Raw genomic sequence first — 18,025 nt, forward strand, 5'->3', positions numbered from 1 at the left:
TTTCCGAAAACACCCGAGACTCTCCGAGTATGTATCGATCGATGATGTTGTCAACTGAAAGTTAGGGAAAGTTTGGAATGACAACAACGTTCGTCATAATTTTTTTGGACTGTTTTCAAAGGCATGATATGCAAAGATGGCTTCCAAAAAACAGAAGTGGAAAGGTTCAGTCGAAAAAGCAAGACGAATGTCCCGGGAACCGCCTACAAATTCTTCACGAAAAAGTAGTGTAATTGAAGAAGAAACGTCCGCAAATGAACTTGCAGAATACCTTGAAACTCTCAAAAAGAAGTCTGGAATCAAATCTCTTTGGCGAGGACAGAGTTTCGATAGAGTAGTTCGCGATGAGGAAGATAAAACTCCTGATATTTCCATATCTAGCATAGAAGATGACGAATTAGGTAAGGTTTATTCATCCTGTAGTGTAAATGCATGTGTGGTGTTACTCCAAAACTTGAATGAATGAGACTTCAGCTTACATGTTTCTTTAATTCTCAAGTACTATAGGCTTAGTTCTCTTGTTGATCTCGGAGATCCCCTCTTGCTGCTACCTAATTACCTTGCCTGACAATGATGAGAATCAATTTAAGATTTATCAGGAGCTTAATATAGTAGCTATTATGGTTGTTGAATTGACCTGAATTATGTTTGTTGAATTAATATGAAAGACTCGTATACTTGGGCTTTGTTGCCAAGCAAAGTCGACTACAACTTTACAGCTGTATTGGAAAAGTCGCACATCTGTCCTGTCGTTGTAGTGTGGTCGGTGTGTCATTGCAGATCTCTCCTGTCATTATAGTTGGTTAGATGACATCAAAGAATGACCTGGCCAGTCACTTTCGTATTGTACTACCCTTATGCATGGCAGGGGTTCTGGGAGGAAATTGTCAAGGTGTCTTCCTTGGTCTCCAACCATCAACCAAGAAAATGGAAATATGCAGATATATTGTGGGGAAGGGGTAGGGTAGGGGAACATTTTTTGATATTCCAAACAATAGCTGACAGTTAGACCAGAACAATTTGTATCCTCCTTTAGAGATAGTTTTACAGCACAAATGTAAAATGCAGTTAATGGAGCGTGACACTCAATGCCCTGTGGGCTTTAAGTATTACTGTAATGGATCGGTCAACGGTTGTACCTTTATCTTTATCTCTTTGTTGTCTCTTTAATTGTTAGGATCCATTGCAACATTTCGTAACTGTCTCGTTGCAGTTTATTTCAGGCTTGCTAAGTGGTTTGATTGGTAAATACCCCCATTCATGTCTGTATTCTTATCTTGTAATGTCTAGCTTTCTATGTTACGGCCTTTCCAATTGGTTTAGGCTTTAATCACTGTTGAACTATATAAATGCACTGTACAATGTTTCAAGTCACATTTCTGGTAGTTGCTCAACTGTCTGCAAATCAAGTTTGAAAATTTACCCTCCCTCCCTCCCTTTAGGAGGTCTTTGTTATAATTCAATAAACTTGGGGGACACTTCTAGGAGGGTGGCGGTTAAGTCTGCGCAGCGACTTCCCCAAGCAAGCTCAATTTATTTTTTTTCTCATTTTCTGCTGGCCAACAGTCTTGTCCGATCCAACTCTGCTGGGGAGATAGGTGAGGCCCTATAAGTCGTCTAGTCACTAGGTGTTTGCGCTTTGCTGGCCTGAGGTATCAGCTCGTAGTGCTGCCGCGGTAGTGCGTTGCTGGCCAAGGTTACAGCTCGTAGCGCTTCTAGTTTTTTCTGACCTGCCAATACTCTTCGTAAATTGGCGCATTGCTGGCCTCAGGTATGCTGCCGCAGCAGTGTGTGGTCCTAGGTTGCAGCTCGTAGTGCCAAGAAGTGAGGCTTTGAAATGGTCATGCAAGCTAAGTCGCCTGTCGTGCCAATCACTGAGCGGTGTCCCCCCATTACGCCAAAAGGTGTGGTTGTCTTGCTTTTAGTTATAGTTTGATCTTAAATCAGCCAAGCAAATGTAGTCTCAACAAAGTTAGTTATACATTATCCGGAACAGCGACATTAAATCAAGTTTATGACATGTACACAACTAGGCTTTCATAAAGCATTCAGAGTCTCATTTTTATTTATTTTTTTAATGATGTACATATTTCTAAAAATAATGACTGACGCTATCTTCTGAAGTGGGCTAAAATTTGATTAGATGGGAAATTGATTTTTTAGAATAATGTTGTGATGACAAACTGAAAATCTGCTGGTGTTCGTTCACGAAAATGTTTGTCTCATACCTTGCCAATAGACCATTTGCTTTGAGCCTCATTATGAAAGCGAAGCTAAGAGCATAGATTTTGTTGTGAAAATTAGTTTTAATTCATATGCAAACAAAACTAATTTTCATATGAAAAGCTTTGCACTTAGCCTGGCTTTCATAATGAGGATGACAGCAACTTGGAAACAGCCTATTTATGATAAGTTGGTGAATTGCATAACTGATACATTTTACATCAAAACCTTTGCAGGTGAAGGACTTCCATCAGAAAAATTGGACGATGATAATGATGACGATTTTAAGGTCAATGTTCAGATATTCTCACGAACACCAACACCAACAAATGACAACTCAAGTGAGAGTTCTTTAAATCCCATGAAAGGATTGCAAATGGCTGAATTTGCTTTCAGTGAAGAAGAATTATCAGACAAGGTATTAGCAAATAACAAACTGGATACTAACCTGAAGAGCTTAAGTATTTCTGACAAAGATGTTAAGTCTGTAGTGAATGATCTGAGTGAACCTGCAGAAGTTCTGACTGAAGATGAGGTGGAAGAAGACATAGAGGAAGATGTTGAAGGTGACACCGTTGTAAATGATAAAAATGTTGGAAACAGAACCAGAAGCAGAAACAGGAGTATTTCAGAAGGTAATCGTTCACCTTCTCCAAGAACTGTCAGTGATGCCGAAAACAAAACTGTTAGTAAATATGAAAAAAGCCGGACCAGGTCACAACATTCTTATACAACTGACTTCTCATCTGGAAGTGAAGTCAAAACACGAAGTGATCGATCACATTCTCAGACTTACAGTGAGCAAAACAGGTCAAGGTCATCAAGATCTTCTAGATCATCTAGAAGTTCAAGGTCATCAAAAAGTTCAAGGTCATCTAGGAGTTCAAGATCCTCCAGGAGTTCAAGGTCATCTCGAAGGTCAAGGTCATATGAAAGGTCAAGATCAAAGGACAGCATGTTAGATGATAGCAAGAGCAAGGTATTTTGTGAGACACTTTATAATTATTTCAAATTAGTTAAGAGATAAGTGCATAGTGTGAGGATGATTTAAGATGCCAAGCAAGATTACTTCTGAATTACATGATATGAAGTGCAGTTCAGTTCTAAAGGTTAATTTACATGTACCAATAAATTATTTATCATCCTGAGTAGTAGGTACAATCACATTAGCTAATTTACACATCACAAATTATTTGTCGGCCAATTTCTTTTCTGTTGGTGTGGAGCAGTGAAAATTGGCCCGATTGAAAAAAATATCTAGCTATGCCACATATTTTAAATATAAATCAGGCCGATTTTCATCCGTTCACTGTTTTTTTTTTTGTCAAATTGGGCCGGATTGGCCAATTAATCAGTACATGTAAAATACTAGTCTTTTAAAAGCACCATGGATAAAATTACATTGCCAATTTTGCTGACATGTAATTTCTCCTTACGTCATTACTACTTGACCGGGATAACTCTATCCTGTGGATAAATCGCTATCCAGAGGATAAAATGTTCCCCAACCAATACATTTTATCTGCTGGATAGCGACTTATCCGCTGGATAAAGTTATCCACTCTTTGAACAACTGGGGCCTGATGTTTAGTCAAATTCTCCGTACTTGTTCTGTAAGATTTATATGCAAAACAGTGAGGAGAAGATGCAGTTTGATATTTTCTCTAATCCTTTAGAACAGAGATAGTACCAACAAGTACAAGTGTGATGTTGGTGTTCAAACAGCACCACCAGTGGATCAGTTCACCATACCACCAGGTAACCATAGCAACAGATTGTCATATTAACAGATACCCATAGCATAGCTGCTTTTCCCACTAATGCGCCTATCACTGGATATCCCCTGGGAGGGGACCCCAGGCATTAGGAGACCTTTCTATGGGGACTAATAGGAAGATTTGATTGATAGTTTGCCCAGCAAGTTCACCCGGTGTAGTCAATCGTAAAAAATCAGTATCGATCAAGTGATTTTTTCTGATTGATAGCGGAAATTGGTGAAAATCGACAAATGAACGATATTATCGATTTTTCATGATTTTGTCAATTTATAACGGAATCTTCCAATATAAATATTGATGAAGTTGGTAAAACTCAAGGTAAATTGATAAACCAAATGAGTATGTCATTGATTTCTACTGATTGATCAATGCAATCAATATTAATCAAATCAAATTTACCGAATTTTATCGATTGGTAGATTGATACCGATGCTTATCGATTGACTCTGCTGGGAAGTTCATAGTTTCATAACTAAAGGTAATTTGATTGTTGACGTTTTGAGTGTTAGCCCTTTGTCACAGCAAATCGTCAACTTACTGACTGACTATTTGATTTCTTGGTTGACTAAGTAATTCATTGTTTCATTGAAATCTTGTACTGATTAATATCCCTTATGATCAGGTCTTGGTGTTGGCATGGCAACAAGTGGTGCACGGCTTGGCATGCAGTATGTTGACCCTTCTCCTATAGCAACACACACAGTACCACCAGAAGCCGTGGAAGGTAAGCAACTCACATTCTTGTGAATGAAAAGTGTTTATTATACTGCACAAGTTGATTTTCAGATGAAAGCTGAGGAGTATTACTTTCCACCAACCTTCATTTTATGAGGGACAACAAGCAGTGACTGCAAGAAATTTCATCTGTTTCTCATGCTTTATTCTAGATAGAGGCATTTTCTTTTTCTCGATTTATACTCTTTCCCCAGGGAACGGAGTACTTCCCTGTCATCTAAGCTAATAGAGACCTTACGCTCCAGCAACGGCAACGAGAATGCCACAAAACAAAAAGTTTAATCGTTTTGATTGCTCTACACGTGCATTTTCTTGCACAGACAATTAGAGACTGGAACTCACTATCAAACCGGCATATCATTGAAGAGCAATCAGTAGAATGATGCTAACCCTGAACACTTTTTAACATTTACACCTTGTATTATACTAAAACACTTGCACCTGCGCATTTGCACATCTGCGGTGATGGGCTATGCCCTTTGCAGATTATATAATATTAGAAGTAGAATTAAATTCTAGTACTTTTCTTAGCCGTTCTGTGCAAAACAACAACGTGAAATGGCCAAATTTCAAGGTTTTGTGGAGAGCGTGAGGATAAGCTGTATTTTTTTTTCATTTCCTTTCTTAACTTGCAATTTAGTTCCTGGATTGTTCGACCACATTGTACAATATAAACAAGTTGAAATAATCGCGACGTAATTGAAGTAGCTTGGAGTTATATTTTCAAGTAACATTTTCGTTGACATTGCCGTCGTCATTACTTGAGTTCCCTATTTACAGTAGGGGGAAAGGGATGGCGGGGTTTCTGGAAAATGACAGTTTTTTTTCTGAAATAGAGTCTGAATTTACAGGACTGGACGGCATACCCATACATAAAAATCCGAGCAGTACCCCATTGAACTCTTCAGCACTGAAAGAAGTAAAGAGTAAACCTTTGATGGCTCAATATGACATGAAAATTTAACATACAGCAGGGCCCAGTTGTTCGAAAGCCGATTAACGCTAATCCACGATTAAAAGTTAACCGAGGTTTTCATCTCGCTCGTTAAGAATGTTTTTAAAAGCTAATTTTAAGCTAATGGTAAGGAAAAGTTTAAGGCAGAACTGAGGGACAAAAATCTTTTGGAAGAATTCGTATGGGTTAGTAACCCGACGTAGTCAATCGAACGTTCGGTAATCGAACTTAATCGAACTCACAAAAACTTTTGCTAATCGAACGCAATCGGACGTTCGGTAATCGAACAGTTCAACAATCGAACATAATCGAACACCACTTGCAGTTTTAATAGAAATCTACTTTGAGGTAATGAGGACACTTTTAGCGCTAGTAGTAACTATTTCGTACACACTGTACACTGTTGCGTGCGTCCAGATTCAGTTGCAGTGGTCGTTTTATAGTTATCTAAGCGAAGCTTAAGCGACGACGGTATAAATCTTTTAAAAATATCCCTGTTCGGTGTTATCCTGAGGGATATAAAGACAGTTTACATGTTGTACTGAGCCGTTCATGTTATATTTTTATTGTGAATGAATCAATTTCGAATCAGCTAAACAATAAAGATTTTAGTTCATTGAAATCATGTGTTAATGTCTCTCAGACTTGCTCCTCTAGGTAAAACTCAGTTAAAGAGTGAATTCCTTCCAGTTCTACTGAGAGTTAATGCTTATCAATTTTGTATACCATTTTGTTTTTCTACCGAACCCAATCGCTCGATTGAGTTCGATTGGGTTCGGTAATCGAACTTAATCGAACTCACAAAAAAGTTCCAGTTCGATTAAGTTCGATTGCCGAACCAATCGAACTCCAATCGAACGATTGGGTTCGATTGGGTTCGATTAGTTTTTGGTTGGGTTTCGTTCGATTGACTACGCCGGGTAGTAAATAAACTCGAATCAAAGTTCACGTTAACCCAGGATTAGGTTAATCGGGCTTTGAACAACTGGGCTCAGGTTATTAGAGCAGAAAAATAAGATCGCAAAATGTGGGTTATGAGAAGAAATGAAAAGTTCACATAAGAAATTTCCTCAACTAGTACCAATATATAGAAATGTATGGATTACAGTTCAAGGAGAATTTACAAGTGTTCCTTCTCCTTCTCTTTATCTTCAGCTATGACTGCTTACAACCCCGCCATTGTGGCCCTTAACAACATGCTACGAGAACAAATACGATTGGTAGAGCAGTTTGTGGAGATCAATCAAAGAATGTACGAGTCTTATTCAACCGGTGTCAATAGTAACTATCGCTATACCACACTCGAGGATACTCAACAGGTAAGCTTGAAATAACCACTAATTTTACATGTAATAGATTCACGCGCGACTGACACCCACACACGAACCTGTGCGTGGAATAGTGTTTTAGGAAAAGGTTTTTTTCTTTCTTGTTTTTAGTGCTTTAAAACTAAAAGTCATAAAGTTCTTTCGCAAAAGGCTAATTCTACTTCATTTCTTTCTCCGCAGTTCATAAAGAAAAATCGACCAAAACCTCTTTCATATGAAGAAGCGTTAGAACAAGTCAAACGAGATGGAACATAGCACAAAGCTCTTTACACTTCAATAGAAATTGCAGTTTCTTTTCATGCTTGCTACAGAAAGAGGCGTTTTTTTTCCAAGGAGAGAACGTGTTCGTACATCCGTGTCTCACGGAATACGAGTGAAGCCTGAACGAAACTTGAGATATACAACAGCTACAGTTCGACTTTCAGTACAGCCGGAAAATTTAAGTTGTTCCCAAGAGTTTTCCATTTCTGGAAAGACCTGAAAATAATGCCCCAGATTTTTATACTAATTCCTAGACAGTGTCGAGTCACCGTAAATAAATTCAAAATTTACAATTTTTCAAACGTTGTCTTTAAACTAAAACCAAAGCAATCACTTCAACCAATCACGGCAGACTTAACTCCAAAATAAACCAATCAGAACTCATCTCAAGGCCTGGACATGTAACCGGCGCCAAGCGCGGGAAAACAAGCACTTCACCAATGCTTTTGGTTTCGCCTTACACCTGTACTTCTAATTGGTTGAGAAACTGGCGCAGGACTCATTTTTGAGTGCTTACCATAGGTAGAATTGAATCCTCCAAACTGAAGAACTGGTTCTTAAATTCCTTCAAAATGGCACATACAATTTTAAGAACATGCTACTTTGAAGAATTTTTAGAACCAGTTCTGTTTATCCGAACGTGTTGGCCAGGGGACAAAAAATAGGTGGAAACGTATTCCCAATCTAATGCAGTGGCGCCGGACCCCGAGGAAAGGGTACAAAAAATATGCTAACAAAATTGCATAAGAAAACCTATCTAAAAAATTTTCAGCGCAAAAATAGCAAACAAGACGGCTGACCGACGTGGAATGACAAGAATCTCCCACCAAACACATAAAATAATTTTCATTAAATTTGTTAATGCATTGTAGTCCCGAAGTATCCCATGACACCACGCAACCCTCTACATTATGATGCTAGAATATTAATTTCTGACTAACTTGTTCCCATGTCACTCAATCGTCAGAAATTATATTTTTGCTTTGAGTGATCAATCAAAGGTGATATTTTTTTTTGTGTGTCTGCCGGTTTACTAAATCAATTTAGGATTTTTTTAATTATAATAGTAAGAAAGTTTGGTCGGCGCTGTTTTTTTTTTTTTGTCTGTGTTTAATGTTTTGAATACGTGACACCAATTCACTTAATGGTTCATAAAACGTTTTTAGTATATCCTAAAATTGAGCAAACTACCAGACTCAAAAAACTTATCAGCCTTGAGCTCTCAAACTAAAAAACTTTAACGGAATTTTCTTATCTTTAACGTTTGACCTCGGTGAATGTGAGACCGGCATTCGTGTGCGGAAGCAGTCTGCACTGTAGGCGGAATTAAGCGCCGGTTAATTCCTTTTGTATAAGGCAGGCTAGAAAGAGGTAGACCGGCTGGCGTGTTTCGCTTTCGTCTGGCCATTCTTTATCGAAAAGAGGGACTAGTTATTACTTACAGCTTTGTTTTAAAACCAAAATATTTACTGGTTGATGCAAGCTCTCAGTGGGTTACATGCATAAGGTCTTTGTCAGAACTGCGGGAAATTTTGCTAGGAGCGTGCAACCAAACCGTTTTCTAACGGAAATCAACATGTAAATTAGACATCTGTTTTAGAAAACGTTATGTTGGCGAGCTAATGTACGAAACAAAGACCTATTTATTTCGCTTTGGTGATAATTCGGTTTTGCATATGCAAGAGACTGTTTTGTTTTAATGTGGACAATCAATTAGTGTACTTTTGTTTTATTTGATCCCCAAAGACAAGAGAGTTTGGATTGTATATTCTTAAACAAAGAAAATGGTTTTCCGAAACCCCATTAGCGCTTCTACTAAAATAAAATAATTATTTGCTTTGGTCGCTATAACAACTATACCAAACAGATCAATGTGCGCCTCTGAAAGCAGAAGGAGTATAATATTTGTTAGGGGTTGAGCTTTTCAAAACAAACAATTCGGAGAGTTATTTTCTGCGCTCTGCAGTTGAATTTATCAGAGCTTGGCGAGGAAGTTTAGAGAGATAAGAAGCGAAAATGAGTGTAGAGACGTCAAAAGGTGAAGCGGTGGACACGCCGAAGGATTCTAAAGCCGAAAAAGCAGCGAAAAATTTAAAACCTATGAGAGTAAAAGAGCTAATACCGGGAGGAGCGAGTAAAACCCGACCGCCGAGCAGCATTTCCATGACACAATCAATGGCAACTTCGTTTTCAAGACAAGATGGCCGACGAGTGCCCGAAGTAGCGATGGAAAATACGTTCAAAATGACACCGGACAGGAGATTTCCTGAGCGAGACGTCCGTTCAATACTCAAGGAAATTTTAACCGAGAGGCTAGCCGAGGCGAAGTACGATGCCGATCAGTGCCGACAGCTTTCGAAGTCGATTTCGGACACGGTGAAAAATCGTGTAAAGGATCTGAACATACAGCGCTACAAAATCATTTGTCTGGTTCATATTGGACAACTGGGAAGTCAAGCCATGCGGATTGGTAGCAGATGTCTTTGGGATACGAATTGTGACACTTTTGCTTCGTTCGAGTTCAAGAATGGTTCCCTGTTTGCCGCAGCCACAGTATATGGAGTTTATTTTGAATAATAACATCGATTCGTTTAGAAACCGTGGGTTTACGAACTGAGTCGTTACGGTCATTGCCTTCTTACTTTCGAGTATTTTACAATAGAACATTTTCACAACCGGATCTCTATTTGCTGTAGCTAAAGTACATTATGTATATTTTCATTAGTAACGTGTGATAATCATTTTCATCCTCACTTCTGCCAACGTTCTGAAATTGACGATGGTCGTTGCCTTTGTCAAGTTTACTTTTCGAATATTATATAATTAAGCAAATTTTCGTCAGTTTTTAAGAAATGAAAATTTTGTCGATTTGTTAAAAGGTCCTGTTTTGCGACAGTCAATTTACGTGATTCAAGAGGTTGTTTAATTATTCGTTAATTACCATGTAAATTCGCCGTTACACGTTGAAACTTTTAGCTGAAACTTGTGTGCAACGGCGAACGAGACCCGTTTCACGAAGTGGTGTTACACGTTGAAAGTCTTGTTTTTTTCACCACTGCGAGCTGTTGTAGAAGTTGAAAGCGGTTCTACTTTTCGTGAAACTTGTCTCGCAACGGAAGTTCGAAAAAGTGTCACGAAACCGACCATGTTACACGGTGCAACGCCTGCTGAAACTTGTTTCGCAGCGCCGTTGCACACAAGTTTCAGTTAAAAGTTTCAACGTGTAACGGCGGCCTAAGTCCTTCGCCAGAGCGAATCCAATTCTACCCTGGGCTGAGTTGCTCGGAGCATTGGTTAGCGCTAACCATTGGTTAAGAGGTATTAAAACCTATAGGTTGTCATGGTATTTAACCCGGGTTAGTGCTAACCATGCTTCGAGCAACTGGGCCCTGGTTTTTACAATAACTGTCTAAATTCCCGCGCGTCGATTGGCTCGTAGCTATTGTCTATAAGAGTACAGACAATAAAAATGACGTCAGATGTAACGCGCGCGCTTTCTCAACAAAAAAATAATAGCCAATTCCGCTCGTACTTTTTCCATGTTATTGTAAAAAACAAATCGATGGCAGTTTTCTGTAGTCTATACTCTTATAGACCATAAAATGACGCCATAAAATGTCCAAAACTTGGCAGTGAAACCACTCGCCTGCGGCTCGTGTTTCCACTTGAGTTTTGAACATTTTTTGACGCCATTTTATGGTCTATAAGAGTATAGACCATAGAAAACTGCCGTCGATTTGTTAAATAGCAAACAAATGCCCTCACGTGACTGAAGGTGAATTTAAATCCATTGTTAATATTTTTTTTTCCATTGTAGACGCCTGTTGTTTGTTAACAGTCTCCTAATACTGAGGTATATTTGCGTAGTTTATGATTAAGCGGGAATAGCCAAAATAAATATTTGAGGTAACCACGCATTTTTCAGAGATAGCAAGCAACAGCGACCCAAAATACAAAAAAATTTGTGGATTTTTTTTTCCAAATTAAAACTTATTTATTTATTCTTCACTCTCAACAGAGTATTGCAGACTGCTTTAAACTGTAAAGACCAGACCACAACACCGGGAACTACGTCCCCTACTCTTTGCGAACAGTGAGTGGGTTCTTTAACGTCCCACAAAGTTATTTACAAGGGTTGTGAGACCGAGCCTACGGTTTTATCGTCCTTATCCGAGAAGACTAGAAAGTCTAGCCAAAGTCTAACTCAGTTATTTAAGGGGGAGTTACACCTGAACACTTTTCCGCCACTTGACATGGCTTTAATGGAAATATCTCGTTCGCGTTTCAAGCAATCCAAAAACCCTATCACATCGTGAATCTGTGTTGTGGGGTATTTTGTGAATTTTTGGGTATATTTGGGAGGAGTGGTTTTTCTAGAAAGATTGGTAAAATTAAGAGAAATAAGAAATATTGAAGATTTATTGAAGTTTTAAAATTGGAATTTGTAGTTAATAATTAATAGACGGATACCAAGTTAGTCCACTAGCAACCTGGCGTGCTCTTACGTGGGTATCAACTGTCTGTTAGTGTTCCAAAAATCATTTTCTTTCCTCTATCCCTTCTTACAGTCAACCCAGGTCACGCGTGAACGATATTTTTGAAATTTGAACGAAGTTTTGAAATTTACATGTCAGTTTTCAAAATCGCCAACGAGATTTCAGAGTTCCCGTATAAATTTCCCTGGCTTATTGACAGTATAAAGCTATGAATTTTTCTTTACATTGCAAAATTGAATATTTCAAGAATAACAATTGTTTCCCAAGTATTTTGAATCTTTTTTTCAGTTAAAGCGTCTTTTTCGGAACGATTTCCAGAGAGATGTCCAACATTTCATTCACACGTCGGACATTACAAAGAGAAATTCGAATGTTCATTTCATTCTTGGAATTACTGTTTACGCGTGACCAGGATTGACTGTAAAACCTCTTCAAATTTCATTCAAATTTAGGTGTATTCCCCCCTTAAAGACCCTGAGCGGTGAAAAATGAAATGCTTGGATACCCCCATCTCTTTTTTGATTGCTAAGATCTTTTCTACCCTTAGAACCACGAAAAAGAGCTTTGAATTGGTAGGCACAGTCCAGCAGAAATCAGTTTGTCGAACTACTCCAGATGCGCAGACAGTATGCGCAGTGGCAAAAGAGGCACCATCCTTAATGTATGCTGTCAGCGGGCACTATAGACATCTTTGCGCCATTTTATTCACTTTGTTCCTTTCTTATAAATTCCATCAACTTCTTTTAATAAGCTGACCAGTAAAACGCGATAACAATTTGTTGAGGCACTGTTCGGTCTTCATCCACTGAAGCCCTCATACAACAAATTCCGTGTAAGAGGTTTCGTTCATAATTAAGCCCCCTACCTCACAGGCTTAAAGCTGCATGCAAAAGACTTTCCCCGCTATATCACCAATAAGCTTAATTTCTTTCACCAGTTTAAATCCATGTTTCTTGTATAGTCCTATCGCAGCTACCTGAGGGCTTGTTGTAGTTAATTCTATCTGTTCAATTCCTTGCTTCTTTGCATATGCAATGAGTTCACGGAGTAGTTTTTTGCCAATCCCCATTCTTCTGCAACTTGGCACAAGGTACATCCTCTGTAGCACGGCGACTCCTGGTGCATGGCTCTCCTTTTGCATTAATCCTACCATCCCAACAACTTTACCATTCCACTCTGCTACCCACATGCAGCAACCTTTCCTAGACATGTAGGACTTTTCAAGATCTTTAAATTCAGCCTCCAGAACCTGTTTCTTGCGTGCGAACACGCCGACTCGATAAAGTTTGATGACGGGATAAACCAGCAGAGAGACAACAACAACAGCTCCCACTGCTAAAATCAACATGGACCACAACAATGCTGCAATAGATGCAAAGACTATTGCAATGACACTGTACCATGACATTGGTGTCCAGGCGGCCAGAAAGAGATCTTTTAAGAACTCGTCGAATCCATCGATGAACATCTTTACACATTCTGATTGATCAGAGCGTTGGAAAGAGCGAATGATAACTGGGGAAAGAGTCCCGCAATGCTGTTCATTTTGAGTCATGGTACTCTGTTAGAAAAAAATACACAAAAATTTAGGCTATGATCACCCGTTTCTCGACTTAAAGGGGCTCTGTAGAGGCGGAATGATATCACAGTAATCATTGTCGTCACTGGTGCTTGTAAAATTCTGATTACTCGTAGCTCGACTTAAAGGGGCTATGCAAGGGGAACGATACAAGTAATTATCATTACCACCATCTTTGGTGCACGAGAAACAGTTAACACCTGTAGACTTTGCATGTGGCTGAATAAAGCGGGACTTGATGATTTCTTCATTACATAAATCCTGTTCGCTCTTAACGGCAGGAATTACGAGAAAGGTCATGGATACGTCACGGGAAGCGGGATCGGGAAGTCATCATGTTTAATGCAGTGACTACTGGTAAAAGACGGGAGAGCCATGTTGAACAAGTGATGATGATAATGATCAAAGTTCATGGTGATGATGATGATGACGACGATGATGATGATGACGATGATGATGATGATAATGACGATAATGATGATGATGATGACGATAGTGATAATGATAATTAACAGAAGAAAAGTTCCAATTACTAAGAATATAAGATTAAAGGAGCAAGAAGATGAAAGGTGGTGGAATATATCAAGGCCGAGGAAGCGAGTAAGACTAGCGTAAGGCGATGGAGGCGGGTGCATCGGAAACAGTTCAGAGAAAGGTGGTTGTTTTGGAGGTTACTAGTTAAGCTGATCCAAAGGACTGTCCGTCTGGGAACATGAAGACTGGGAGTACTAAGTAAGTACTGGCAGTTTGTTGTTATCTGGGATCTGGGTAGTCTCCCTCGCAGCCGTTTTTTGGGCTGTGACGCAACGCTCCTCCCAAAAGGAGCGTTGCATGACACCAAAAAAGTGGCTAAGAGGGAGACTAGGATCTGGGCAAAAAAAAAAAAAAAAACATCTCTTTGGGTGGGAGACGAGGCCCCTGTTGTTCAAAGAGCGGATAAAATGTACACCAACCAATACATTTTATCCACTGGATAAAGTTATCCGCTCTTTGAACAACTGGACTGGATTTGTAAAACGAGGATTTGTAAAATGAGGACTGGTAAACAATCACAAGAAAAGAAACAAAACAAAAACAATTTCATTTTTTTTTTGATGAGTTATTATAAATCTTGGCAAATTCTTTCGACTTTCTACTCATAGATTTTATTTTCACTATCCTCAATCTCCTCCATGTGGCGCCTTGCATCCGGCCAACCTCGTTCCCAGGGTCTCTCCTCTTCAATTCACGTCCCAGGGGACTGCCGTCCAGGGAGCATGAAGAGGAGAGAAATTAGGCTTTGAGGTCACTTTTAAAGAGCGAGATGAAAACCTCGATTAACTCTTAATCGTAGATTAGCGTAAATCGGCTTTCGAACAACCGGGCACTGAAGTTCAAAAAGATGATCGCCTATTTTAGCCTTCTTAGCAGACTCAATTTATACCGCCAGTAAATTTTCCGTCTGCAACGCAGGCTAGTTTCCTTGGGACACGGTGCTTTTCCCTACGTTAGTTTTTGCGTACCAAAAGACGCACATTGCTTTACAGCCACAAAACGGGATGTTATCACAGATTATATCTTAACCAGAACTGCATGGTAACACTGGTAATTGGTATTGTTTATGACAAAAGAGATTGAAATTCTCAAGTATCACAACAGGTTCTTCGCGCGGGGTAGAGATGGCGGCTTTCAAGCCTCCGTCTCTCTCTAAAAAGCGAAGACGCCCTTTAGAGCTTCCGGAATTCTCATGGAATTCCATAATGATCAAAGAAGAGCTGAGAAGTGGTACGTTTGGGTCCGTTTATTTGGCCGATTTCAGTGTTTCTGGAGAGCAACGCAGTGTTGTTATCAAGAAATTGAAAGGTGAATCCGCAGAATCAAAGCGATGCTTTCAAAAGGAAGCTGGAATTCTAAACAGTGTTAAAGGCCACAGAAATAGTGCTCGTTTTTGAGATTTTGCCAAGAGCCTCAGGCGATAATGATGGAATATCCGTGCTTCGACTTCGGTCCTCTTGGTGTGGAAAAAAAGGTGTCGGTCTACGCTTGAAGACGTAGTTCATTTTGTTGATGACGAATTCGACTTTTCATCATTTGCCGATGTGTTGGTAGTATGTACAAGGGACATGGTAACAGGGCTAGAGTTTTTACACAGAAGCGGAATTGCCCACAGAGACCTAAAAATCCTGGCAACACTCTCGTTTGCAGGCCAAATTCTATGCCGAGTGCCCCATTGTCTCTAAACTTGCAGATTTTGGTCTGAATCACCGGAAATGCAAACAAACTCATTCCTGCAGACGAAGACTGAATCAACTTGCCGTGAATCAGGCCGGATGCAGGGCGCGACATGGAGGATAGTGAAAATAAAATCTATGAGTAAAACGTCAAAAGAATTTGCCATGATCAAACAAATAAAATTGTTTTTGTTTTGTTTCTTTTCTTGTGATTGTTTACCAGTCGGCGTTTTACAAATCCGCGTTTTACAAGTCCACGTTTTACAAATCCTCGTTTTACAAGTCCGCGTCTTACAAATCCCCGTTTTACAAGTCCGCGTCTTACAAGTCCCCGTTTTACAAGTCCGCGTCTTACAAGTCCCTGTTTTACAAGTCCATGTTTTTGAAATCCAGTCCACTGCACTTCATTCCACTCCAGTCTATCAAATACCGTAGCGCGAAGCACTTTTAATTTATTCACATTCTTTCATTTACTGCCGGATCAGAAGCCCCCAAGCATGCGATAGACATGCGGTTACAAACCAAGAACTGCTTATTTTAGATAATCATATTGTAAACATTTTGTATTCGGGAGACAAATAAAGAGAGAAATAAAAAAAGCAACCGGGGAAAAATTTCACAGGTTAATAAAAAAAAAGACATTTTGCTTGGTGTTATATATCAAATTTCTATTTAAAGATCTCAGTCAAGTAAATAAACGCAGCTACAGGCGAAATAAATTGATTTATATTTTGAATCATGAGTCAATAGGCCTTATCACGGTTTTCGACGCCATTTTGACGAGTAGGCAAACACGTCTGAAATAACAGTGTTTGTATGGAAATCCGATGTCAAATAATTTTCAAAAAACATCGCATCTGAAAAATTCATGAATCGAAAACTTTTGGCACTAGGAAAACGGTTTTAAGTAAAAAAATTTGCGGGACGTAGCTGTGCCAGAAAGCGTCCAGTCGTGTTTTGAACTTTCCATACATTTGTCTGTATAGCGAACCAGCCGTGAACTGCTACTAAAAATAGTTCGCGGGAAAAAAATACAGGGAAATGTATGGAAATTATTTGCTCCATTTCTAAAATCACATACAATTCCTAGATAACAATCCATATTGCGCTATATTTGTAGAACGAATTGAAATGGCAAAGTTTTTTGCCACAAAATCACTGAATCTGTTCGTTACTAGAAACATTTTCTTGCTTTATTGCTGATCGAAAACTTGCCCAGCAAATGTGTTTGTAGTCTCCTTGGCAGCCGTTTTTAGGCTTGTCACGCAACGCTTTGTGGGGAGGAGCGGCTGCGTACGTAGGAGACTAATGTGTTTGTGCTCTATGAGAAAAGCCTTGCATTGAACTCTCCGATATTGCAGTTATCTGTTTGGCTGGAAAAAAGCATAAATGAAGAAGCGAAGGAAAGAACACATGGCGTAACATGTCGATATTAAATTTCGACCGGTCGATAGACATCGATCGTTGTCGATTGAAATTCGATACTAATCAATCGACAAATATCGGATTTTCAATGTTAAAATTCGATGTGATCGATTTTAATCGACAAGTATCTGAATATGAAAAAATGTATGGCAGGAGATAAAACTGCAGTCGAACGCGGACTAACGAAGCGAGAGCCGATCGGCCAGGCATAGCGAGACTTGGTTTAATAAACTCGGATTCAGCACACTGTATTAGGAGCTCAAACAAAATGAGGAGCAGCAAAATAACTCTATTACACATCAAATCTCCAATAAAAACTCTTGAACGTTCGTTGTTTTTAGAAAAAGACGAGTAGTCTGGGGCTAATTGTCTGGGGGGCGAGTTGTCCAGATACAGGGAACATCAGTTCGAGTTATGAACGAAATTGGGCACGATCGAACGGTTTAGCACGGCTGAACGAAATATTAATAATGTTAACCATTTCTCAAGGTAAACGTCCTGTTCTACGTTGAATAACAACAACACTTATAACAAACCACTTAATTACCCTAAAGATTTACTTTAGAGCTGTTTAACACTTCCACAAATTGCCGTTTTCGATCGACATGTTACTCCCTGAAAGAACGACAACAAACAAGCAAATAATGTTTATAAGCTTACTTCTTCCGTAACCAAGGCTCCCTTGTTTTCAGTCATAGTTGCTGGCATAGCTGTCCTCTGTTAGACAAATCCATGCGATAAAAGAGGAAGAAACCCTCTGGGCTTACCTTCATGACACCAGCTGTGATCGAGGAAGGACCCCAGCAGGAATTAATTGGCCACGTGATATTTTTTAGTGCGAAGATATCACGCGATCTACGTTGGCAATTTAGGTTTAATTCATTTCTTATTAATTTTTTGTTTTTCTTGTCGAATTTTACTTCCTGTTACTCGTTTTCTCTTTATTTTTTTTAATGATTTTTTTTAACCTGTGGAATATTTTTGCCGTTACTTGTTTTCTCGTTACTCCGTTACTCTGTTTAGTAACACCCCCTC

The 18,025-nt window shown here is 39.2% G+C and overlaps 3 protein-coding genes across 3 annotated transcripts; 2 read left to right on the top strand and 1 right to left on the bottom strand.

The window, feature by feature from the left end:
- Window positions 1–64: 64 nt before the first annotated feature.
- On the top strand, window positions 65–7,627 carry LOC146463742 (uncharacterized). Its single transcript, XM_085084250.1, has 6 exons — window positions 65–401; window positions 2,460–3,202; window positions 3,900–3,981; window positions 4,624–4,725; window positions 6,847–7,010; window positions 7,200–7,627. Exons 1-6 carry the CDS (start codon window positions 137–139, stop codon window positions 7,272–7,274), a joined length of 1,431 nt encoding a protein of 476 aa, XP_084940376.1. The 5' UTR covers window positions 65–136; the 3' UTR covers window positions 7,275–7,627.
- Window positions 7,628–8,394: 767 nt separating this feature from the next.
- On the top strand, window positions 8,395–11,721 carry LOC146463743 (dynein light chain Tctex-type 5-A-like). The gene is made up of 2 exons (XM_085084269.1): window positions 8,395–10,557; window positions 11,029–11,721. The coding sequence occupies exon 1, from the start codon at window positions 9,297–9,299 to the stop codon at window positions 9,855–9,857; it is 561 nt and encodes a 186-aa protein (XP_084940395.1). The 5' UTR covers window positions 8,395–9,296; the 3' UTR covers window positions 9,858–10,557; window positions 11,029–11,721.
- A 711-nt stretch (window positions 11,722–12,432) lies between these two features.
- On the bottom strand, window positions 12,433–17,802 carry LOC146463744 (putative N-acetyltransferase camello). The gene is made up of 2 exons (XM_085084267.1): window positions 17,651–17,802; window positions 12,433–13,337 (listed from the first exon to the last, which is right to left on the bottom strand). The coding sequence occupies exons 1-2, from the start codon at window positions 17,696–17,698 to the stop codon at window positions 12,651–12,653; spliced, it is 735 nt and encodes a 244-aa protein (XP_084940393.1). The 5' UTR covers window positions 17,699–17,802; the 3' UTR covers window positions 12,433–12,650.
- Window positions 17,803–18,025: the final 223 nt, after the last annotated feature.

This window comes from Pavona decussata, unplaced genomic scaffold, assembly GCF_977016875.1.
Source record: "Pavona decussata unplaced genomic scaffold, jaPavDecu1.1 SCAFFOLD_175, whole genome shotgun sequence".
In the NCBI taxonomy this organism is placed as follows: Eukaryota; Metazoa; Cnidaria; class Anthozoa; order Scleractinia; family Agariciidae; genus Pavona; species Pavona decussata.

Coding starts and splice junctions, on each gene's coding strand:
- LOC146463742 (XM_085084250.1), top strand. CDS start 137: ATGGCTTCCAAAAAACAGAAGTGGAAAGGTTCAGTCGAAAAAGCAAGA. Junction 3,203..3,899: donor TAGATGATAGCAAGAGCAAG/GTATTTTGTGAG, acceptor CTAATCCTTTAG/AACAGAGATAGTACCAACAA. Junction 4,726..6,846: donor ACCACCAGAAGCCGTGGAAG/GTAAGCAACTCA, acceptor CTTTATCTTCAG/CTATGACTGCTTACAACCCC.
- LOC146463743 (XM_085084269.1), top strand. CDS start 9,297: ATGAGTGTAGAGACGTCAAAAGGTGAAGCGGTGGACACGCCGAAGGAT.
- LOC146463744 (XM_085084267.1), bottom strand. CDS start 17,698: ATGCCAGCAACTATGACTGAAAACAAGGGAGCCTTGGTTACGGAAGAA. Junction 13,338..17,650: donor GAGCCTTGGTTACGGAAGAA/GTAAGCTTATAA, acceptor TTTTTCTAACAG/AGTACCATGACTCAAAATGA.